At 36.5% G+C, this 26,113-nt stretch overlaps 1 protein-coding gene across 3 annotated transcripts in view; it reads right to left on the bottom strand.

The window, feature by feature from the left end:
- LOC149806141 (chitinase-3-like protein 1) overlaps nt 1-26,113 on the bottom strand; it is a 63,161-nt gene that overhangs the window by 10,546 nt on the left and 26,502 nt on the right. For 2 of the 3 annotated variants that reach the window (XM_089951040.1, XM_089951039.1), the window contains exons 5-12: nt 17,769-17,893; nt 15,859-15,982; nt 15,192-15,380; nt 14,796-14,915; nt 14,214-14,368; nt 8,194-8,378; nt 6,954-7,244; nt 1,444-1,551 (exon numbers count right to left, since the gene is read on the bottom strand). In XM_089951040.1, the coding sequence (XP_089807166.1) occupies nt 1,444-1,551; nt 6,954-7,244; nt 8,194-8,378; nt 14,214-14,368; nt 14,796-14,915; nt 15,192-15,380; nt 15,859-15,982; nt 17,769-17,893 (1,297 nt within the window). The remainder of the gene's footprint in view (nt 1-1,443; nt 1,552-6,953; nt 7,245-8,193; nt 8,379-14,213; nt 14,369-14,795; nt 14,916-15,191; nt 15,381-15,858; nt 15,983-17,768; nt 17,894-26,113) is intronic. The other variant, XM_089951041.1, reaches the window with a different exon arrangement.

Here is a 26,113-nt window from a genome sequence, read left to right as displayed (position 1 = left end):
CCTTTTCAAGTCAGTAATGATTTCACTGTTGACCAGTGTTACCAGTTCCTCTAACGTGAAAGTGGAACAATGCGTAAAATGTAACCTTCAAGCAGCTACAAATTTACGTTTGTTTTGATGTAACTTTCAAGTAACTTCACTGGACGGAGACTGAGGATATTTTTTATTTAGAGCTATCCTGAAATTTAACGTTATCATGGACACTAAATGTATAGGTTAATGTCATTATCGTCTGGGACATGATGAAAAACTACGTGGAAGCTTTTGAAGCGAACATGCTGACATGACAGCCCGAATGCATTAATGCTAGATAACGCGGAAGATGGAAATGTATTAGCTATGGCAACCCGAGTGTGTTGGTGCACATAGGCGCTTCATGACAAAGAAATGATCCTAATAAATAAAAAGGTTCTAGTTCATATCAGGCCACAATATATTTTGGTATGTGAGAATTTTCTTGTTTTAATTCATAATGAAAAACATATATCATATTCCATCAACGTTTCTGACCTTCCAGAAATAATTCAACCTTTTTGTATAATTGTTTTAAAGTAAAGATATAAACTGTTACAAAATCTAAACAATGACCCTCTCTTTCAAAAGGTTTTCTCCAATGAAAATATCGACATATTAAGACACTTACTTGTTGCAGTAGTTTTAGTTACTGTTGCTATTGGTATTGTTTGTGGTGGTGTTATTGGTAATGTTGTTGGAGGTTGCGTTGGGGCCAATCTAGTTGTAACTACACTACAGTCATTGCTGTTTCACAAACAAACATGAGGTAATTCACAAGTAAATAAAAGGTGTACACATATTTATATTACATCACGTCTAAAAACATACACTGCTTCATAATAGGGGTTTATATTTGTCCATTAACAAACTGCATTGTATATTATGTTCCCAATAATGAAGTTGAACCTCGCCGTAATTCAGTTACTTTCAGCTTTTCCAAGAAGAAGGGACTAAATTACAATACCGAATGCTGATACATCTTAAATTAAAATATTGACACTAAATGCACAGGTCTAACGTCATGATTATCTGGGGCATGATGAAAAACGAAGTGCAAGCTTTTGAAGCGAACAAGCTGGGTGAGATACCTGGAGTGTTATTGATGCTATATAGCAGGGATAGCGGAAATGTGCTAGCTGTGGCAGCACTAGTGTATTAGCACAAACAGATGCTTCATGGCAAAGAAAGAGAACATAATCAATAGATAGGTTCTAGTTCATATCAGGCTACCATATATACTGAATATATAAATGAATATAATGAAAACACATATCATATTCTATCAATATTTCTGATCTTCCAGAAATAATTCGATTTTTCATCATTTTTTTAAGGTAAAGATATAAACTATTACAAATATTAAAACAATCACCCTTTATTTCAAAAGGTTTTTGACCAGTCAAAATACTGACACAATGAGGCACTTACTTGTTGCAGTAGTTGTGGTCACTGGTGCATTAGTTGTTTGTGGTGGTGTTATTGGTGGTGTTGTTGTAGGCTGCGTTAGGGCCGATGTAGTTGTATCTACAGCCTTTGCTGTTTTATAAACATGAGGTAATTCACCGGTAAATAAAAGGTATAAAGAAATTTATGTTACGTCAATTGTCTAACGTCAAGTATCTGACGTCAATTATCTGACGTGAATTATCTGAACCTATACACTGCTTCAGAATAAGAGTTGGCATTAGTCCATTAAAAAACTGCACTGCATTTTATGTTCGCAATACTAGAAAGGAATTTCGCTCTAATGGAGTTACTGTCAGCATTTTTGACAAAAGGGGATTAAATTACAATACTGGATGCTGACACATCTTAAATTAGATTACAAGACCTTAAGAAGAAAAAAAAGATCGCAGCTAATATGGAATAATTATGACACAAATTGGCGAAATGAGAACGTGATTTTTCAGAGTAAACATCTTAGCAGTGTTTGAGTTTTCTAAAATGAAGCTTTCTTTGATTGGTATGAGAATATGGCCAATGCACATATACCACATCCTTTATCAAGAACTGATATCGCTTAGCAATTACGTAAGAAGTCAAATATTTCATCGCACATAGCAATCAGGCATTAAGCTAGCGAAGCAAGATAATACAAAAATCAATAATGATAAAAAGCAATATAATACTTATTCAATAATGATATAAAGCAATATAATACTCATTCAATAGTGATATAAAGCAACATAATACTTATTCAATAATGATATAAAGCAACATAATACTAATTCAATAATGATATAAAGCAAAATAATACTTATTCAATAATGATATAAAGCAATATAAAACTTATTCAATAATGACAAAAAACAACATAATACTTATTCAATAAATGATACAAAGCAAGATAACATTTAAGTTACATATATTCAATAATTATACAGAACGATACTTTGATTAATTTCATTTTATTAACTTCTTAAAAAGTAATAAAATGACACAATCAAATCTTTCTTCATGATAAAGATAGACTTTGTCTTGTAATGTAATGAATAATACTGCTGAATATATATATATATATATATATATATATATATATATATATATATATATATATATATATATATATATATATATATATATATATATATATATATATATGTAATCTATTAAATTATTATATAGTTTTATTTAAATCATTTTGGATTATAATGTTTATATTTTATTTCTTTACATTGAGTGGCTGGCTTCTGTTATAGTTAAAGTAAATGTATAATATATGTAGAATTCCATTCATAAATTAAGGACAATTGCCAAGGTCAAGTCAATAACTGTTTCGGTTAAAGTACACTAAGCATTATTTTAACGTATTTCAACATAGTGTGAGACTATGATTACTTTTGTTCCGAAGAAATATCATGCACGCTCTAGATCTTGATTGGAGCATTAATTTGAGAAGGTCAGAATATGATTGTTCAATTATTTCACAATCAAATAATTTAAGTCATCATGAATCTTTGTAGCGATTTTGATTTTGCTGATTAGGTGCGCACTTGGAGACTATATAAGAGAATTAAAGCACCATATTATGATTCTTCAGTTCATGTGTCAGTTTTGTAAGGGAGAGAGGAAAACGTGATTACTTTATGATATGTTCGTTGGACATACAGAGTTTAAAATATTTATTTCAAAAAGACAGTACGTTGAGAATTATAAGAAATTATTCAAGGTCTTGAACATTTATATAATTCAGCCGGATTATGTGAAACTTTCAAGGAATTTGTTGATATTCTACTTCTCGGTATTACCATACGAAAAAACTTTTTGATTTAGAACAGTGATTATTTAGTGGTGCTAGCACATAAACATAATCACATTACAATCTTCATTCAGAATACCTTTAGATCGTAGCCAGGTTGATGTGAAATTGAGGGAACAATTTAGGATAGTATTCTAGGAATTCATAGACTTTTAAGTTAGCTTTAATTCATTCACTCTGATTTTATATTAAATGGAAACAAATTTATATTAGGGAAACTTGAATGCTTGTTGGGTTTACCTTGTGTTGTTACATAGTTAAAGTCCCTATACGTAACTATATATATATATATATATATATATATATATATATATATATATATATATATATATATATATATATATATATATATATATATATATATATATAATCAGCCGTAGAATTACCTCCAGTCTCCCTAAATAATTTCAGCCTTTCATATGGAAGGAACAAATTAATACTAATTAATAATCTCATCACGTCATTTCAATATGACCTCTGAAAAAACATCCAGGCCCCGTATTATGATGTCCTTAAATGTTTATTATATTATCATAAAAACTGTATTATGTTATCCTGAAAGCGTGAAACTCTAACTCAAGGTCCAGGTCTTAAAATGGGGACTTTTTGTAATCTTTATTAGAATTAGGTTAAATCCTTCGAGATTTTAAAATTTACATAATATTTGTAACAATTATTTTGCCAAATGGTTAATAATTAACAGTTACTTTAGAATCAGACCCGTAACTGGGGTTTTACACTTGAAACCAAGTTTCACGTACAAGAAAGTTAGAGGATACCGGCCAGATTTTCCCGTTTTGTCATTTTTTTTCAGTAAAGTTTGCATGAAAGTGGCATTTGATGAAGTAAGTCCCTTTGGTATTCTCCATGAACAATTCACATGTACATTGGGCATGGTTCCTTGAAGAAAGCACAATATTGGTATTTTAATAGTATTATACGCACAGGTAAGAAAATATTCTTTTCTTAAAACCAGAAGCATCACATAGCAACATAACCTTTTTATGCATGACGACGTTGACGCTAATCTCAAGATCATTGCACAATTATTGACCTTATTTGTGAGGCTATATGGTAAATTATCAATCCAATCCATATGCCATGTTACCCAAGTTCTATGCCTGCAGATAACATGGTATAGGCTAGTTCATCATTTACCCTGCAAATAAAAGTAATAATTGCTGGCAAAAGGAAGCAACAAAAGTCAGTTTATCATGACTGTTTAAACACTTTTTGAACTATTTCAAGCACATTTAATCACATTTGAAGGCTCAAAAAACATAATACCAGTAAACTTGATTCTTCTTTAAGACAGAATAATATGAAAGTCACGTGACGTCAAATATGAGTTCACGTGACAAGTTGTTTTGTGACCTTGAGAATAATATAAGCACATCTAGGAAGACGGAATTTTGTGAAATAAAAGGTGCGAAATAGGAAGTATTTCAAATTTCAACAAGAAAATAATGAGATTTTAAACCAAAGTACAATATAAGAATTAAATCGTCATGTAGATGATATATAGAGCACGTTAAATGTATTTTTATAAATGACATTTTTCACAAGAGTTTACTCCAGAACTATTCATAAAGCCATATAATCAAGCTTTTTCTAGTTCAATTTGTTCTTGACAACAGGTGATCTTTGAGAAATTCCAACCTTAAAAAGTGGGCCAGATTAGTATGATTAAAGACAGCAAGTGCATTATATACTACCGATTTCTCGACGATAATAAGCCACGCGTAATCAGTAGATGTAATGCTGAGTGTCTTAATGTAGCTTCTTTTCGGTTTTATGTGCTTCGAAAATAAACTTAAATACTCTTTGGAATTGTTTTTGCTGGAGTAAGCCTAACTATCTGACTGTTGCAGAAAACCATCCTGGCATCTTCCTTTGAATGGTTCTGTAAACAATATCAGACTGGATCCTTCCTCAGATTTACAAAGAGCATGTTAACTGACAAATAAAGATTCGTACAACATAGGGATGGGGTTGATGACAATATCAAGAGAATATAATTTACTTTTCACAATCGTAAGCAAAAGAAAACAACAACCAAATAAAACAAATCATCAGCACTCTTGTAATGATTACTGACCATTATCTTACCTTGTCTTACCTTGTCTAACCTTGTCTTACAGGAGTTAGGCTTCAGGAAATTTGCATATATAAACTAACTGATACTTTCTAGTATTTAAAAAATCACCAACTGCATTGGAAAGACATGGGGATTTATACTATACGCATGCAACGAGGTTTTAGTTTTCCTTAAATATATGCTGGGTAAGATGATACAGAATGTAATCTTCCTATATTGTCGCTCACTAATTAATTTGCAATCTTTATGTGAGATAGTTTTGTAGCAAATACAATGATTTAGATCAGGTTGTCCTTCTCATTTTATGTGGGGTCTGAGTGGCCCAGTGGTCTAAAGTGCTCACCCTTACGGAGCACTGCCATCACACCTTTGCGTGGGTTCGAGTCTCCGGTTCGGCCAGTGTGGGTATGTGAGAAAGCTTGCCAGTTGCTTTTTGTGGGTTGGTGGTTCTTTCCTTGGTTTTCCCGCGTTCTCCTCCACCATTTATGCTGGCCGCCACGTATAACCTATCTTGAGCTGAAACATGGCATTAAACCATACAACAACAACAACAACAGTTTATGAGACAACAGAATAACTTTATTTATATTTGCTGACATGAATAGCCTATGTCCTTCGCGATTGAAGATATCTTGCTTTCGTTTGCATCGAAGTATGGCAGCATTTTTAACTCTTATTTTCCACGAGTGATGAGAGTACAAATTAAAAAATGTGAACTGACGCGTTAATTATTAGCATTTGACTTTCATACGCTGAATACACTATTCTGATGCTCCTTTTAAAATTGCATATACAGAGACAATATTTATAGTTTGCCCATCAGAATCAAAACATTAAATATACATATTTGATGAAAAATGAAATTATTCACAAGGAACATAACTTACTTCTCTCTATACAAAACAACATTCTGCATTTATATTTCTCTCTTGTAACCATGGCAGCATTATGTAGACATGCCTAACTCCCAACGTCCTAAATTAATGATGTTTTTTTGAGATTTTTTACGTAATTTTCGCATTCAACTCACACTATTCTAGAAAGACAGTTTATGTGCAAACACATACGTTTAAATAACATCGAAAATGACTTCGGCGTAAATAATCATTTAATTTCTGTTTCGTTTTAACAATTACATCCAGCCTTTTAAATGAGATTGTTTTTGCTTCTTTATTACAGGTATCTTTTTGAAGAAACCACTACAAGATTCTAAAGCTAAAAGACTGTTCTTGTGAGGGTTCTGTTAATACAGGGATAATGTTGCAAGGCAGTAAGTGATTTCTACAGATGAATAACTACTGCCTTTCCAGAACAGCTTACTCATTTGCACCTAAATTTCGTTCACGAAGAAAACGATAAAATATTATGAAATACTGAATTTGCTTGATCACAATAGAGAAACCGAGCTCTAAATAATATTGTCAACACCAAATTAAGCTGTCAGGAAGAAAACTGTTATATCTACTAAACCTCATGGTTGATGTTTTCGAAATTTCAAGAGCATTTGTCTCACAAAGAAGTAAATGCTAAAGGCAGCTACATAACACGTTCTCAGAAATTTTATCTGATTACTTTACTTACTGTTAGCTGGAGGTGCGGTTGTCACGGGTTGGGCCCAGATGGCACCTGGATTCGCTTGGATGGGTGATATCTGACCTCCGTTACTGTTACATGTTACATGATCTGTGAAATCACAGTACCCGGTAATTTTGTTGAATTGTAGTCCCGGATGGCAGTCTGTTCTGAAAGCTAGCTGTAGGGCGCAGATGTAATATTGATTACAGGATGTTGGACTTGGGTAGTAGCCATTTGGTCTAGAGCTGCAGTCAAACTCATAGCTATTGACGGGATACAATCTGTGCATCATTTGTGCTGGTTATAGAAGATAAAATATTCGTAGATACAAGTGACAAGTTTCATCAGTGAATCTCTAAGAGTATTTCACGAAGTGTTTCTTCACTAAGCACACTCCTGAGCTCTTTTTGTAACTATATGAAAGCTAGAGAGGTTTCTTGCGATGAATTTTGACATACTCATGCTTGACATACTTTATGAAAGGTAGAGGAAAGTCTAAAATGATTGATTTTGACATGCCCCATCTCATGTTTGACATATTTTATTAAACGTAGACAAGTGTCTTACTATGAATTATTACATTCCCCATCTAATGTTATACGTATAATTTGAAGTAAACTAGTAATAATAATTCCAAATGGCAAAAAGCTGCTGACTGTGGTTTTACTGCTTCTAATTTTGCTATGGTGATGGTACTGATGATGATGATGATGATCGCATACAATATCTTATAAAGCTCAGTAAATCAAGTTTTACTTCCTGTCTTAACAAACTATCTAATAAATAAACCTATGAAACTACTACGTTGGCAATGAAAGGCATTGGTCCTGATGCTGCTAAAACAGTTAGCTGCGTGTACACAAAAATGTTCCAGTTGAATAAGTCTACGTACGTTAACACGGCAATTTTCACACACTTTCTTCAGTTGCATTGAAATTTTAGAATTTTATTTTAATTATAATTATATTTATATATTTAATAGTACTCGCAGCATTTAATATTTATTTCAATGCTGTTTTTTGTAATGGATCCGATTTAGAAAAAAATATGGCACATTTGGCAAGAGCAACATAGCTCTGAATGAAAATCACATGTAATAGCATTAAGCATCCAGAGGAGTATTTATGTGTCATGGCGAGACTTCTGAAACAGGGAAACTTGAAAACCAATAGTATATGCATGCCATCTGCAAGATGAATGTTTAACATAAATAATTTTGAAAAAGATGATCATAAGTGCTACATACTAGAGTCACTGGTAATAACAGGTGGTATTTGCGTCGTTGCTTGTGGGGCAAGTGGTATTTGCGTCGTTGCTTGTGGAGCATACGTAGCAGGATGATGAGCATGCGTAGTTTTCTGCTGGACATAAACAGTTGGATAATAAGGCTGAGTGGATATTTGAATGGGAGCCTGGGTATGTACTTGCTGGCTGGAAATATAAAAGATTCTGCGAGCAACACCAACCAGGAAAATGTTGATGGCACACCACTGCAAAACATCGGTAATGCTGCTTCCTTATATTTACCCCAACCCCAAACCTGGATAGTTTTAGGGGTCAGAACCTAAATGTCATTACATATATGACATGCTGTCCTACTATGACTACATGCGTGAAGAATGGGGAGGAAATGTTCTAAAAATGTTAGTCTCCATGCCAACTAAAGCACTGTGTAATAAACTGTAACCAGCTTCGACATCCCTGCCTTTCATTCTTTGAATCTTTTCCAATATTAAAACTCATTTCATGCTAATGTGCTAGCCATGATCGATGATTTTCCACATATGATGACTTGTTTAAATGATGTTCTACATCTTTGACCTCTTACCCTAGGACTTCAGTGGTCACGAGGGTGTTATATCATATCCGTAGGGTTATTTGAACACTACAGCAAAAATAAAAAGAAAATAATCAAAATAAAAGGGCAGATATTTATTTTACTTTATAAACTTCCTCAAAGGTTTAGAGAGTCCAGGATAGGTAGGTGTAAGGTCACCCTCTTATAAAGAGTGGTGGTTAATTGGATTTGGCTGGCGTTATCCAGAGGATGACCTCCCTCGATATTATAGCCCGGCGGGAGTGAAAGAAGAATGGAATTTCAACAGAGAACTAAGCGAGAATACTGGGAAGAAATAAACAATACGAGCGCCCTTTGACAAGAAAATAACAAATTTAATCAGAACAAATTAATACCGATAGTTCTAATTCAAGTTAGATTAAATAAGCAGAATTTAACAGGTGTGTCCAATCTGGATATATTATATCATCATAACGAGAGGTGAAGAGAGCGCAAAGTCCACGATTGATTGCATCACCTTCATTCACTTTGACCGTATATCAACGTCTCCTAGTTCATCCTTCCTAAACTCTAGGTTCTGCCCCTTCATGGACTTCTTTATCCTTTATTCTGACCTCGTCCTTCTTTCTTTCTTTCCCCGTACTCCTGTCTTCGGTCTGTCTCGTCCTTCTCTCAGAAAGCTGCTCCTCGTCGTTGTTTATTTCAGGACTTGTGCGTCCTAGCACTAAACATGCCTTTCCTTTACACGACGACCAACTGGCCCCTTTTCTTGTTTCACGAGGAAAGCACTAATCTTAGGCTTCTACGGAGTCGAGACAAAGTTTCTTCTTCTAGGAAATTTCCAGACTAAAGAATTTCGACTAGGGTCGTCACTTTAAAGTCAGATTGTTCTAAAGTGTACGCCCTAATTTATTCTACCCAATCGTAGGCAAGGGTCTCTAATCGTTCCCAAAGAAATAATACCTTTCATCAGATTTAGACAGCTCAGAATCTGTGTACGACAGTGCGTGACAATTTTCCCCTTTCCAAATATGATACGTGGACATAGGTTCCTACCAAGCGGTTAGGGTTGGTAGCTCAAATGTTTACCTTCTAAGGACCGTGTTAAGATATCCTGGTCAATTTCACGGGGTCGGAAATATTGTTCCTTTGAAGTTTACATTGAGCGATGAACGACGAAAGTTCGAAGTAACCTTTCACAAAGACTTCTCTGGTTTAACTGTGATAAGACTTTAATTGCTAAATGCATTCAACTTCAACATTTCTGTAATTCAAAAGTCGACACTTCATAGTAGAGAAAGACTCGGGTTGCACTGAAATTTGCAAAACCTTACAGCTAACCTACATCCCCACAGGGAAATCACTTATGGAGGTTGATAACAGTGTCACGAGCAGAACGTGAAGTTTGCAGTTGTACAAATCGCAAAAGCCTCCACTACAATGCATGGAACAACATGCTTTTATGAGATCAAACGTATTTACTAAAATGCATGAAACAACATGCTTTTATGAGATCAAAAGTCTTCACTACAACGCATGGAACAACATGCTTTTACGAAATCAAAAGTTTTCACAACAATACATGGAACAACATGCTTTTATGAAATCTAAAGTCTTCACTACAATGCATGGAAAAAATGCTTTTGTGAGATCAAATTTCTTCACTACAATGCATAGAACAACATGCTTTTATGAGATCAAAAGTCATCTCTACAATGCATGGAACAACATGCTTTTATGAGATCAAAAGTCATCTCTACAATGCAAGGAACAACATACTTTTATGAGATCAAAAGTCTTCACTATAATGTATGGAACAATTCGTTGTTTTTTTTTTTATATCAAAAGACTCCACTACAATGCGTGGAACAACATGCTATTATGAGATCAAACGTCTTCACTATAATGTATGGAACAATTCTTTTTTTTTTAGATCAAAAGAATCCAATACAATGCATGTAACTACATGCTTTTATGAGATCAAAAGTCTTCACTATAATGTATGAAACAACATGCTTTTATGAGATCAAAAGTCTTCACTACGTTGCATGGAACAACATGCTATTATGAGATCAAAAGTCTTCATTACGTTGCATGGAACAACATGCTATTATGAGATCAAAAGTCTTCACTATAATGCACGGAACAACATGCTTTTATGAGATATAAAGTCTTCACTACAATGCATGGAAGAACATGCTTTTATGAGATCAAAAGTCTTCACTATAATGCACGGAACAACATGCTTTTATGAGATATAAAGTCTTCACTACAATGCATGGAAGAACATGCTTTTATGAGATCAAAAGTCTTCACTACATTGCATGGAACAACATGCTTTTACGAGATCAAACGTCTTCACAACAATAAATGGAACAACATGCTTTTATGAGATCAAAAGTCTTCACTACAACGCATGGAACAACATGCTTTTACGAAATCAAAAGTTTTCACAACAATACATGGAACAACATGCTTTTATGAAATCTAAAGTCTTCACTACAATGCATGGAAAAAATGCTTTTGTGAGATCAAATTTCTTCACTACAAAGCATAGAACAACATGCTTTTATGAGATCAAAAGTCATCTCTACAATGCATGGAACAACATGCTTTTATGAGATCAAAAGTCATCTCTACAATGCAAGGAACAACATACTTTTATGAGATCAAAAGTCTTCACTATAATGTATGGAACAATTCGTTGTTTTTTTTTTTATATCAAAAGACTCCACTACAATGCGTGGAACAACATGCTATTATGAGATCAAACGTCTTCACTATAATGTATGGAACAATTCTTTTTTTTTTAGATCAAAAGAATCCAATACAATGCATGTAACTACATGCTTTTATGAGATCAAAAGTCTTCACTATAATGTATGAAACAACATGCTTTTATGAGATCAAAAGTCTTCACTACGTTGCATGGAACAACATGCTATTATGAGATCAAAAGTCTTCATTACGTTGCATGGAACAACATGCTATTATGAGATCAAAAGTCTTCACTATAATGCACGGAACAACATGCTTTTATGAGATATAAAGTCTTCACTACAATGCATGGAAGAACATGCTTTTATGAGATCAAAAGTCTTCACTACATTGCATGGAACAACATGCTTTTACGAGATCAAACGTCTTCACAACAATAAATGGAACAACATGCTTTTATGGGATCTAAAGTCTTCACTACAATGCATGGAACAAAATGCTTTTATGAGATCAAATTTCTTCACTACAATGCATAGAACAATACGCTTTATGAGATCAAAAGTCATCTCTACAATGCATGGAACAACATTCTTTCATGAGATCAAAAGTCTTCACTACGATGCGACGAACAACATGCTATTATGAAATCAAAAGTCTTCACTATAATGCATTGAACAACATGCTTTTATGAGATCAAAATTCTTCACTATAATGCATGGAACCACATGCTTTTATGAGATAAAACAAAGGTCACTACAATGCATGGAAAACGTGCTTTATGAGATCAAAAGTCTTCACTACAATGCATTGGAACAACATGCTTTTATGAGATAAAACGTCTTCACTATAATATATGGAACAATTCGTTTTTTTTTAGATCAAAAGACTTCACTACAATGCATGGAACTACATGCTTTTATGAGATCAAAAGTATTCACTATAATGTGTGCAACAATTCGTTTTATTGAGCTCAAATGTCTTCACTACAATGCAAGGAACAACATGCTTCTTTCAGATCAAAAGCCTTCACTATAATGCACAGAGCAACATGCTAGTGTGAGATCATATCTTTGACATTTTGCTCTCTGTCCTTAATCTCTAGAAGTCATTTTTCACCCATGATGACAGGTCTATCTGACTTTTTTGTCTAATGTCTTTTCCTTTCCAACCCCCTTCACCCATCCCAGTTACATCAGAGGCAACCGTGAAGAAAACATTACACGCATGACATAGTTTAAATAATATAAGAACTGTATCGAATGGAAATGAAAAGCATCATTAAGAGAGAAGAACCATCATATTCATCAGTGCAGGATACGAAGATTTCACTAGAAACAGTTTCTTGTCTGATGAAAACTTTTGATCTTGAACGTAGAAGTTTTCTACCCGAAAATGAAGCACAATAATGAACTCTTTTTCCCACATTTCTGAACAAGAAATGAGGACCGAAGTAATTATGGCATACTATGAATACTAATTTCACTGTCAGACAGGCAGAATACGATTTGAAGATATCTTTGCTCCAAGAAAGAGCGTAAATTGTTAGGTTCTCACTCAAATATTCAGTGTGAGCTTTCAGTGACATATAAACACATTTTAGCTTTCCTAAAATAGTAGCTGAACTTGCTGCTATTGCAATGTTATTACATTGTCTGAATTGTGTGCTGTATATAGCTTGCACAATGATACCATTGTGAACTTTTCACTTTTATCAATAAGGTTAATTGAGACAGACAAATAACACTGAAGCAGTCCTTGAGTAAGCTTTGATCTCGAACTGGTTTACCATTCAAAAATAATACTGAGAACTGAACATTTACAACAACGGCCTTTTAAACTCAAAATGGACGAAAGAAGCTGTACATGTAACTAGGTCGCTCGATGCGAAACGACCTGTTCGTGGAACACTTAACTTCAATAACTGCTCGTTTAAGTATGTAAATGTTTTATAATTAATGTTTATCTGATTATTTTTAAAGAATGTTCAAATGATGTGTACTCGATGCTTGCAGTACAAGGTCAAAATAAATATTCCATGAGTCAGAATAAAGGTCACGTGTCAGACAGGGTGGAGCTATCATGTAACGGTACTCTTCTCCAGAAAAGACGATTACACAAACACAAACTTACACAAGCAGATATATAATATATAAACATTCTATATAATTGTAAAACCTTAACACTGCACTGTGGTACCTTTAACAAAATCCAAAATTGTTAGACCCATTATTTATTGACAGTAAAATATGCTATTTTATTTTGTGTCGTAGAGAAATACAAATATACACCAAAATGAGTCAGTTTAGCATATATTTGTATTTCTCTATAATAACCTCTGTATACATTGACTTATGTCGGTTACAGGAATTCGGAGTGATATCTAGATGGTAATTAATTGCTGGGCCAATATGCAGGTGTGTCTGTTACGCATCAGTACTTATCCTGGATACCTTGTAGCATCGGTTTTTGGTGACAAGTGCGTAGCCAAAATGGTGTTGGGGTTGGTGAGTGCAGACAAGTCAATGGGTGCAGCAGTTTAAATCTCCAATGTGTATTAATTAACAAATGCCTAATCCGCACCATAATATTATTAATTTATATTAACAGTCTGTTAACGTTATAAAGCATTCTTCTGTAGGATCCAAGGATATCACTTTCCATTCTAACTATATATATATATATATATATATATATATATATATATATATATATATATATATATATATATATATATATATATATATGCTTACTTAGGGTTGTTTGCACAAGCAGTTGGATTGTTGAGTGCATCTTTAATGGCTTTCAGCAGAGGATACTTGCCCTGTCCACAGATACCGCTGAAGTCATCCAGATCTAGAGCCCACACCATCACACCACCGAATCCATTGCGTTTGATGTAGTCAACCTATGTTTGAAACAAATGGCAAAGCACTGAAGTGTTAATAGTAAAAATGCAAGCTACAATATTTCAGACTAAAGGTTTTTTCAAAAGATTTATAAAAGTTCAAATAGAATTCTAATAGAACACACAGCCCTGCTAGGTGAAGTGCAAAGATAGTGATATATTCAATATTATCTTTTCTAATGAAAAAAAAACACAAAAATTAATTTGCCATTTTGTGTATAATTTCATCAAATTTGCTCAATAAAAAAAGAAATCTCGGTCACATGTTCTAACAGAAATGCAGTATAACATGTATGCTGTCTGTTAACCAATATGCCTCTCTCTCTCTCGCTATATATATATATATATATATATATATATATATATATATATATATATATATATATATATATATATATATATATATATATATATATATGGATGGTACCTTTATGCACAGACTGTCTTGGTCATCGTATCCAACCCAGAGGTCACCTTTTACCGCATACGGTACCTTCTGCTCAGTTATGTAATATTTCTGACCACCAGTCTTAAGTAGGTCACAGACCTGCATACAAATTTTATTATTATTAGATGAAGTATCATTTTAGTGACACATGCAAACTCTTAAGTATTTTTTTAAGCTCAATCAGTCTTTTAAGACAGTGCAATAAAACGTTTTTTAAAGAAATTTTTGTTTAAAAAAAATTATGCTCAGTTCTAGGTGGATTTCCAGTACGGTTTTATCATATTGCATCGGTGAAGCACAGACATTAATGGAATAAGAAAACAACTAGAAGACAGAAATATTAATTAAGACTGGATGATGAAGATGTGAAATTACCTCATAGTATGATAAAAATCCGGCCTCTCTCGTGTACTGTCCGGCTTGTCCAGCTCCGGCAGCCGCAGCTCCGACACGAGAGTCAGTCGCACCCCAGGATAATTTGAATGTCCTGCCGTACAACGACATACCGATGTTCAGTTTTTCCTTGGGAGCACCTCTCTGTACCCAATACTGGGCAGCCCAGTCCTAAATAGTGAACACTTAATTGTACATGCATTGTTATCATTTACATTTAGCGAGGCATAAAGATAATGTGGTCTCAAAACACTATATACTGAAAAACAGAAAAACGCATAGTGGCAAATGGGGGGGGGGGGCAAGCGTGGGGATGATGTTTCTGAACGTGTCAGCTCCTCTGGCTGCAACATTTGAACGAATGATAAAAAATAGACTGTCCTACATGTATACGATCATCATTCTGGGTGACAAAAAAGGTGTTTCATCAACAGCTGCCCCCATCACGCCGGTTAAGTGAGTAAGAGATGACATTGTTCTTTTTGCCAGGCGCTGCATCTGCATATGATAGAAGTCTTCACGTTTGAAACATTCAGTTGAGACTGATTACGATTCTTGCTGAGGAGTGCGGCAAGCCAGAAAAGTTGTAGAGTACAATTCTTGTTGAGGAGTTTGGCAAGCCAGAAAAGTTTAAGATTACAATGCTCACCAAGTTGAGGTAGGTGTCGTTACCAGTCTCCCCACTTCTGGCGTACAACGGGCTCTGGTGACCCGTATGATCATCCCATGAACCATGGAGGTCATAAGTCATCAGGTTGATAAAGTCCAAATGCCTAAAAAAGGATGAGTTTAGAGGAAGTAAAGATTTTACAGTAATAATGTTATACAGAATAACCCCAAAACATATACACTGCCAATCGGTACTTCAGGGACACACTTGTGGGCATTTCTGATAATAAAAGATAATAATATTGCCTGATTTTCTCCTAACAGTTTGCTTCCCTAATCATATATATTACGTTATATAGATGAGATTCTTTTAATTCTACTATGTCAATATTTTCTCTGAAAAATCACAGATATCGATGAAAAAATAACAAAACTGGGACGCAATGGCCTGTTTTTTCACTACTATACATACAAAACTGGAATACTTATTTCATGCTCTATTGATGAAATGTCACTCGAATATTCACCCCAAGACACCCTTATGTTGGATGATTAAATTTTCTGAGCGTTGGATGGTTCGTGTATCAAACTATGATGTCTTCTAGTAGTACTTGCTTTCTTTTTGATAAAGTCTTGTGAAATGTTAACCCTTAACAATGTGTTTATTGACTCTAAGTCCAATGATCACATGTGTTTGTCGTTTGATATATTAGTGTGAGCTTTTTGCAGTACGATGCCATCCCAGGTGCAAACTGTTCATTAATCAAATACGAGATTTCCTTAATCTAAAGAATTTATGCCAAACTTGCTCCCTATGTTGTAGAGAGTAATCCGTGCAACGATAACCCAAAAAGTTCAGTTTTAATAAATCCAAAGAGTAATCACTGACTGTTTTCATCTTCCCTCTCACGTATACCCACAAACGTAAGGTAGTTTTTCGTACTGCGAATTCAAATTTTCTGATCAACAACTTCTTCCTCCAATTGTACCATGTTATTCTGTACTTTAGTTAGAAAAAACTTTATTAATATTAATACCTATTTCTGTATTCTCCAGTTATTTATCAACATTGGATACAACCATCGTCTCTAAATCCTGTAAATATTTATTACTGGCTACTAACATAATTGACACTGTTTTCTGCCCCAAGACTTTAGATTCTGTTTGCTGTTTTCTTCCAATGACTGTTTGTTACACTGACAGTTACGAACAGTTTTGAGAGATCTTCACGAATAACCTTCAAAGAATCCAGTGTCTTTGAGATGATCTCAATTAATGACAGTTTGCCAAATAGCATGGCCCTATCGAACCTATATCAATATATATGTAACAGTCACTATGATCAGTGTAAGCAGAGTTTATACTTGAACTTGAACTTGCATTGTCATTACTTTTCTTTAATGCTTTTACTGCAGTGTCAAACATTTTTCAACATTTGAAAAGAATTGTCATGCAAAATAGACTCCGTAAGTGTAGGTAAATTAAATGTCTCTATCTTATAACCAATATTGCTCAAAATATTCAAAGACTGTGATATAACAGGTGAAACTGATGACACCAAACGTTGTGTTTTTGTGGGTAGGGTGGAGGAAGATTCGCTCCCATCGTGTTTTGTATGTTCTCTTATGTTATTTCCCATGCTTTCAAGAATTTTGGAAAAACAATATCAAGAGAGAGATACCATAAATAACAATAATAATCTGGCAAAGAATGTATCCTTATGTAATTCCAGGGCTTATGAGAGAGATCACGGGCCCTGTGGTAAGAAACACCCGGGCCTTTCCTAGTTCTTGTTCAAACCAAAATTTTCTTTTATAAAATTAAGCATTGTTCTTCGGCCCAAGCCCCCATATGGGGATATATCCACGGTTGTCCCACCCCCTCTTGTCGGTCATGTGTACTTCAGTTAATATGGTTTCCATTTACACTATTCCACAAAATGCCTCTTACCTTGAGATTTCAGGTATCTCATAAGCAGTGTCAATTTTGTCCTTCCCAGCGCCCACTGCAGCTGACAGAAGCAAACGTTCACCACCAGTTCTCTGGGCTTCATTTACAAACTCGTCGTGAACGGTCTGAAACAAATTTTAGAACATGAGATGTACATTCTGTTTAATTTTGCGATTCCAAATGTTCGACCTAGCTTCCAATATTTTAAACAACCTGGGGGTAAATAAGTCCAAATCATCTTTAAATAATACTTCATATTTGAAAAGTATTTAAAATTGTGCATAAACAAAAAATTTTCCATGAAATCTTGAATGTTAAAAGATATAAATACTAACTACATATATAAAAAATAACTATCAGCGACGTAATGGCCTGGATATTACTCTTGCAGACTGATAAATAATTCGGCCTGTATTCAAAAATGTAACCTTCCCAATGCAATCTTATTAAAACTATACCCTAGCAGCAGCGGGGGCGAATCCGACATTTTGTCCAATCGTTATTTTGCTTAATTATTACTTTCTGCACTCAGCGGATCCGGTGTAGTCAGCGCCTGGTAAAAAAAAAACGACGACGGTCCATCCTACACGACGGTGACGTCATTTAGTTTAATACACTTTTCTGCGAGCCGATCCCAGCGTCGTCAGCGTCCGGTAAACACAGCGACGACCGCGTCGATGTCATTGCCCCCCCCCCCCCCCCCGCTGCTAAGAAGTTATTTACAATGATCTCACAAATAGAGTAACCACTAACTCTTCATCTTGTAAATCAATTAGATTATTTGACTGATCAGTAAGTCTGAAATTAATTCTTGTTAACAATTTATTATGGCATCTCATATAGACTGGATTAATTGGACTTTCAACTATTAAAAACCCTGGAGGGGCCGTTGGTGCAAATGAATAAAGGATGTATCCCTGTTGAGCTTGATTTGATTGTTTGGTATCTATTTGATAACTTCCTTCAATTGCATCACATACTAAATTGAGCGCTATCACAGACGTGATATTTACGTTATGCGGAGCAATATGTCTTCCGCCTCCATCTGGGTCATTGTTGTATTTAAGGAGCGTTAAATCCTGTTTAGGCCCGGCGAGAAAATCACCGATAGACTTTTCTAGTTCGCGCGCGTTGTATTCGGAAAACTTAAAATTCGGTAAATCGGCTTCTGTGATATTGTAACCGGTTAGAAACTTTTGTTTGTTATCATCGTTGTTATTAATTATCGTCTGAATGATTCGTTCGTGGATATATTCCATGTCCGATACAAGTTGATTTAACACTTCAACGTGCTTTTGTGAGTTTGTCCGCCGTAGTTGTTCCAGCTGTATCCGAAAATTACGATTGATCTCAGCGAAGTAACCAATGATGTAAGATAACGTGAACGCTATGGTAACAGTTGATTCATCTGTTTTCTTAACGATAAAATCCCATTGTATGGTTTTTTTATCTGTGAATATAAATCTTTCGGCCAATCTTTCTTTTCTTATTTCAGATAAATCATTTCGGTATGATAGATAAATTTCATTGTATGATGGCACACTTGTGTCAGGTTCAAGGCGTCGTTGAGGTTTTTTTTCAGGCCATCCTAGTACGGTTCTTATTGAACTGTTATAAATGTCTACGACGTACCCCTCCGTGGATATCTCAATGGACGATGACAACGTCGGCTCATGAACTTTTATAGCTATTTTTGATTCCTTACCGGTGATTGATTTTATTCTACGCTGGATTTCAGCATCAATTTGTTCAATTTGGTAGGACCCAGTTGGTATCGAAACCTCTTTCCAGTCTGGTGTTCCATCGGGTTTATTACTGTTTGCGAACATCAGCGAGTTATTTGGTTTCTGATCATTAAACGCTACTGATCTGATATTAGGCCAGCTATGATACACCCGTAATTTCACTAGCGCTATTTCCTTTACAGGAATCGGCGAAGGAAAGTTTACACTGAATTCAGGGTTTGTTGACGTTATCGATATCATGCTTGTTTGTATCGGAGTTGTGTTCTCCGCGATCCGTTGAAGCAGTTCGAGTGACATTATTGTTATTACTAAAGTTATTTTCAATTTCTAATTTCAACATCGCGGAGTTATACAACTGGACCATCGTGGAGAATTCAACATCGGATATAAACGAATTATCTATCGCCAACGAGATCAACCCGGATAATTTCGAGTACGCGTCGGATACTATTTGGTGGCGAACTGTATACTCGCTGAGTTTTTTCTGAGCACACGATGATATCTTTCTAGTGATTGCGTTGGCGACTCCAGCAATTGTTGTCACCGCGGAGATAGCGATTGGAACAGCGATCGGGGCCATCATGGTCACCGTGGATAAAATAACACCCGCGCCGGCCATGATCCCGGATATCGAGTACACAGCGACGTCAATCGGGGTTATTTTTCGATGGTATTTTTTATTTTTACATGATATTGTTCCGAGCGTAGATATGTGAACCGCAGAATATTTTCTGGCATCGTTTATATATGTTATTGTGTTAATACCAGTTCGGTCGGGTATCGTGACAAGCAACTTAAATGGAATACGATGTAATGTTGTAAATCGATAACAACCCTGTACACCTTTATGGTCAAACGTCACCATATTGCGGTCACCACCCTTGACCCAATCGAGGATCCCACTAGCTATCGTGTACACGATGTTATTAACATGTGCGGGGAGGTGTGGAATTTTTATTTTGTTGATGGACGTGCTAAGGTCCGTAAACATCCTAGCGAGTGCGAGTGAATCCTCGGTAAGTTTCGCGACATTGTCTCTATTCTTATTAATAATGTCACCTAAATCATTTTTTATTTTGTCGAGTTTTTCATTCACGGACGCGTTATCCACGTTAATGTCGATTAATTTCGTTTTGATTTCTTCAAAAAACTTATCAGCGACGCCGCGGGCGGATTTTTGTTCGTCAATGAATGTTTTAATTTCAGCGAGAGTCTTGTCGGCCGCAGGTGGGCTTCCAAAAAACTTTTTCGCGATATTACTGGTGGGTTTATATTCGTTGACAAACGCTTGGACGCTAACGAGCGTACTAAAGTATGTCTGAAGAGGGCTATTGGGGGATTTTTGCTCGTCAATGAACGCTTTAATCTCATCGAGGGTCGTGACAACCTTGGGTGGTTTTCCAAAAAACTTATCCGCGGCGTCGTTAGTGGGTTTTTGATCGTCAATGAATGTTTTAATCTCGGGGAGTTTTATACTGGGAGGTATGGATACAAGAAATTTGTCAATGATATTTTTTCTAAACGTCGTAAACTCATTGACAGATTTTTGTACCACCTCGAGCTGACTTGCTTGTGTGTTAAATTTATTATAGAAGTTATTTAATGAGCTCGACATGGATATAAGATTGTTATCCAATATATCTATTTTTCCCATGACCGTCTTGTATTGTTCTCCTGGCTTAAGTCGTCCGTCGCTGGAATACAACGCTATGGCGTTTTCAGCGGCATCATTATTTCGTGTTAAAACGTCACTGAGTGACACGTTACTGCTTTTCAATTTACCCTGGCGATCTTGAATTACAACTATTTCGTCCGGGTCGACCTCCGTTAAGTTTAACGTCTCAGCGATTTCATCCTCAATTAGTTTTTTTACATCCTTGATGGAATCCGCAGATGTTTCCGTGGTGGGTTTTTTCAGCGCTGAAATAAATCGTCCCCAGATATCAATCATTGTTATTGTAAATGTTATTCTCTAAAATCCGTTGGGCCTCTACGACCCCACTAGTATATTCGTTTACAACCACATGAGGTGGTTTCCGCGATGATGAAATCGCCGCGAGTACGTTCAATACCTCACGGCCGCATATCGGTGGGTCACTTAACTGTTGTGTTGGCAGCGTGGAATAAAAAACCGGGGCTGAACACGCCCGGATATACCGCATGAACTCGTTTGGCGGGGCTAACCCGTATGAATCAAAATAGACGATCGCACGCGGATCAATTGCGTATGCAACCCAATGAGTTCCCGCTCCGGAGGATTTATCGAGGTTAATTATACCGGTTTCAATATTCCTTGGTTTTGTCGGCAATTGATCCCTCATAAAAACACCTCTGAAGTTTTTTATCGCTAACGCGTTTGCGGCATCTATTAAATCAAAATTAGACATAGGAGTTAATAAACGGTTCCCGGTAGTCTTAGAACCTTCCCCGAGTACCATGAATACGGGGTTCCCGGTAGTCTTAGACCCTTTCCGGCTACGGGTCGTTTTTTTTTATAGCCTTTCCCGGTTGCCTTCTTCAATGCCATTCCCGCCGCGGTACCAACGGCTCCTAACGCCGCCGCCTTCGCCACTGCTGGGGCCGCCGCGGCAATCAACGCTGGAATCGCAGCTAACAGCGGAAATATCCCACCGGTCTTTTCCATGTTTTTAATCGCTGCGGCCGAGAAATCTATTTGAACACCCTTTTTATTCCTCATCGCATCATTGAAATGTTTTATTTGACGCGCCGTCAACGATATCTTATGATTACCACCTGCCATCTGTGACGGCTTTAACGTTATTGTGGTTCCACATTGTTTAGCCGACTTTGATCGTAATTTCTTGACTTGACCATCGGTCAACTCTACACCGACAACATTATACGACATTTTTATTGTAAACGCGTTTATGTTTTCAATTACATGTTTTCCACTGGTGCATCAACGATTCTCATTCGTCCACCAACACCTTCCAACAGCATTGATTTATCGCTGAGAATGACAGCAACCGCTCTATAATTAACACCACCCGGGTCTATACGAGCTCGGAAGTGTATATCAACGACGGACTGTCTCGTTAAATCAAGATGTTCCAACGAAAAGTAATAAATCGGATACAGGTTTTTAAAATCAAGTTGTGATATTTGCAAACCGGTGTCGACGTTTTGATCACGACCCATATATGACAGCATCCGATGATACACGCGAGCAATATGGTTGTTGTCGTAATTAAGCTGTATATCCTCGGATGGTTCCTGTTGTCCGTTTATTCTCAGCGAAACCTCCCTGACTCCTAATCGATCAAATATCATATGGCTGCGTTCTTGGGAACCTAATCGTGCCCTATTCTGTAACGCAACAAATATATGACGCGGGGCTGAAACACCCTGTTTTGATGCCAGGTGCCATGTAAATGTATCGCCGACATTATCCTCTTTAGCATCAGTTGTTACCGCTAGCCAACTCAACAACGATTTTCCCCCCTGTTCCATAAATGATAACAATCGTGCTTCCGTGGTAACTGATGGAGTTAACACCGGCATCCACAATGCTATTTTAGTTAAAACGACTTTACCGGCAGCGACACCAGCAGCATGCCATATTGCACTGTTATCATCACCCCTTCGCGTTAGAGCGATTGTGTGCTTAGCCCCATAGATAACTTTTCTAACATTTCTGCAAAATCCGAATATGTGATGGAGTGGAATCGCGCATGAAAACTGTCGGCGTTGTCCTTGCAACATCCCTAATCGTGTTGCAAACCCTAGATTAAAATTATCGTTAGTACTTTTTATAACAGTAAATTCAGCGCCTGGTCTTGCTCTGCGGTCTGGGTTGGCTGCTTCAGCTTGATTAGCAACTGAAGTATCTTGTGGTGTCAGCACATTAATGTACTGAATATGATCAGCGTTATCAGTGGTATCCTTCGCGAACATCATAGATGGGCCCGCCGATCTTGTATAATCATCTGAGTATCTCGCTAGCCCGATTATCGTTGTTGCAACATCAACATCGTTTTCTATTGATTCAATTTCTCGTCCGTCAATAAGATATCTGGCGCTCTCAAATAACGCCATGATACCGTTGTTGACGAAGCCAACTCGAGTACGACCGTCATTTGGGTATGGTGCATTATCGGCAGCATTTGTTACAAGTTCTCCCTCAATTTCGATAAACGCTTCACACGGCAAAAAATATTTACTGGTATCTTGGACTTGAAGTTCAATTCGCGATCGTAGATTCGGTTGCATTGCATGATAAGAATAATATTGATAATCACGGACAGAATCATCCCTGCGCACTGGGGCGTCCATATCAAACGCGGGATCAGCGGTTTGCGCAAACATTTTATTATTTATCATGTTGATGTTTAATTCATCAACGTCGTTTTCGTCGTAGGCCACTTCCCGCTATCGCGTTCATGAGCGCGTTGGTTGTTGCATCGGTGGATGACTGAGCCGCCAACGACTCTAGTTTTTCTTCCACGGCGTTATTTATTACTTTACTGACATTTGCAGGCATCACTGTCGTTGATGGCATCACCGGTGGTTTCTGTTTTCTTTTTCTCACCAACGACATTAGTTTGTCCTTTGCTGCAGAAAACGCCCTTCCGGCAACATCTCCAATAGCGCTGATTCCCTTATCACGAATAACATCAAAAGCCTTCATTCCTAATTGTTTAGCTAACGGCGCCACTTTTGGAGCCATTCTTGTAAATAACCCCGCAATGGTGCTACCGAGACCGTCTCCGTACCACGCGCGGTATACGGGCAATCGTGAGTTTACCACGTAGACGCTGACTGGTTTATCATGGTTGTAGTGTATAATCATCTTTATTATAAAAAACACCAGTGTTTTCCAATTAGTGATTGATCACCTCCCCCCCCCACCACCGAATCATAAATTTTGTCAAAAACATCGATTTTCTCTAAATGATTTCCTGGGGTTTTCATCGGCGGTAAAAATCCGCGTTTTTTGTCAATTTTTGTCAATTTTTGTCGTTTTTTGTCGATTTTTTGTCGTTTTTGGTTGGTTTTTGCCGGTTTTTGGTAAAAAAACATCGATTTTCTCTAAATGATTTCCTGGGGTTTTCACCCGTAAAAACTAACCAAAAACGACCAAAAAACGACCAAAAACTGACAAAAAACGATCAAAAACTGACAATTTTATAATTTTATAATTTTTTTAATCATCCACTAACTCGTCAATGAGCGTTCGATATGCATTAATGTCCATGATACCACCGGCAAATAACCGCCTGCAAATATCAGCGGCCTCATTGATTATTTCCGGAGAGTTATTTCCGGCTCGTTTTCCTCCGATTAGTATTTCTAGCCGTGATATATCACTGAGAACACTACCAGGACAAGCAACGTCTTTACCAACAGAGTATCCTTTTCCGTGTTTTGATTTTTTACTTTCAACTTCCTTGTGGAATGCGTCGTAATTGGGATCACCACGATGTGGTAATGCATCTTTATATCTACCTGGTAAATACACTATTCTTGTCCAATCCTTTAACGACCTTATATTTTTCTCGTAGCCGCTATTGATATGCTCATCTCGTGTGCCCTTAGCAAAATTTGTAACAGTAAAATTAACTAATTCGTCATCGCTGTCGAAGGCTCTAATTTGATCTATTGTGTCCTTTTTAAGCACATTACGGGGTATATTCTCCCCTCTTTCTTTTTTTTCCTGTATTCCTTCCGGTATTTCTTCCGGTATTTCTTCTTCTGGTTCTCTTGCGGTGGCGCCTAGTTCTTCTTCATCGGCTATTGTAACATAAGGTTCTTGTGGGTCCGTTATAGCGAGTGGTGGCGGCCTCCGTGTTGTAGCAACCGCTATTTTCGCAGGGAGTGTTTCCAGAGACTTTTTTGTTTGCTCGGTCTGAGCCGCTATCTTTTCAAGCGCACCGAGGACGGGCACAGTTGCCGCCGTAACATCTTTGGTCGCTTTAGTTACCGGAGCAAAGAGCTGTTCGCTTCCAACAGCAAAATCAGTTTGTAGTTGTTGCCGCCTTTGAAGTTGTTTTCGGACCCTGTCTCGTAACGGTATGAACTTTTTAAGCGCTACTAGCCGCTCTCTGGCTAGCCGAGTAGTAAGTGATTCGCCTACCATTATTGCAATTGCTCCGTAGTTTCTAATTTCCCGCCGAGTGTGGCGGGGGGGGGGGATATGTCCAGGGGCTCCAGGGAGTTTTCGTCTATAATCCTTCTAATGTTTTTAATTTTATTAGAGATTTCTCGACGTCGTTCAAAAGCCTGTCCGAGTTTTTTTCGTACTGTCTCAACGGCAGTAAATAGTCCAATAAATGCATTTACGTCATTGCCATACAAGTTTTCATTGATCGTATATTGTAATCGCTTTATAAAAGAATACTCGCGTGGCAAGGTATATCGACCTTTCTTTGATTGCTCGTTAATAATTTCATAATCGGACAATATTTTTTGGTTATCAAGCTTATCAGATAATTCAATTCCTTGATTTTTTAATTTTAAAATCTCGGTTAATATATTATTGATGTCTTCGATATTCATATTCTTATAAAACATCTTATTTCTAATATCAAAAAAAAAATTATTTTACAAAATGAACCCCGCGTATCAATCCCGAGGTGTGTT

Source organism: Sinohyriopsis cumingii, chromosome 2 (genome assembly GCF_028554795.1).
Source record: "Sinohyriopsis cumingii isolate HCF-2022 chromosome 2, ASM2855479v2, whole genome shotgun sequence".
NCBI lineage: Eukaryota > Metazoa > Mollusca > Bivalvia > Unionida > Unionidae > Sinohyriopsis > Sinohyriopsis cumingii.
This window is presented reverse-complemented; position numbering and strand designations above follow the sequence as displayed.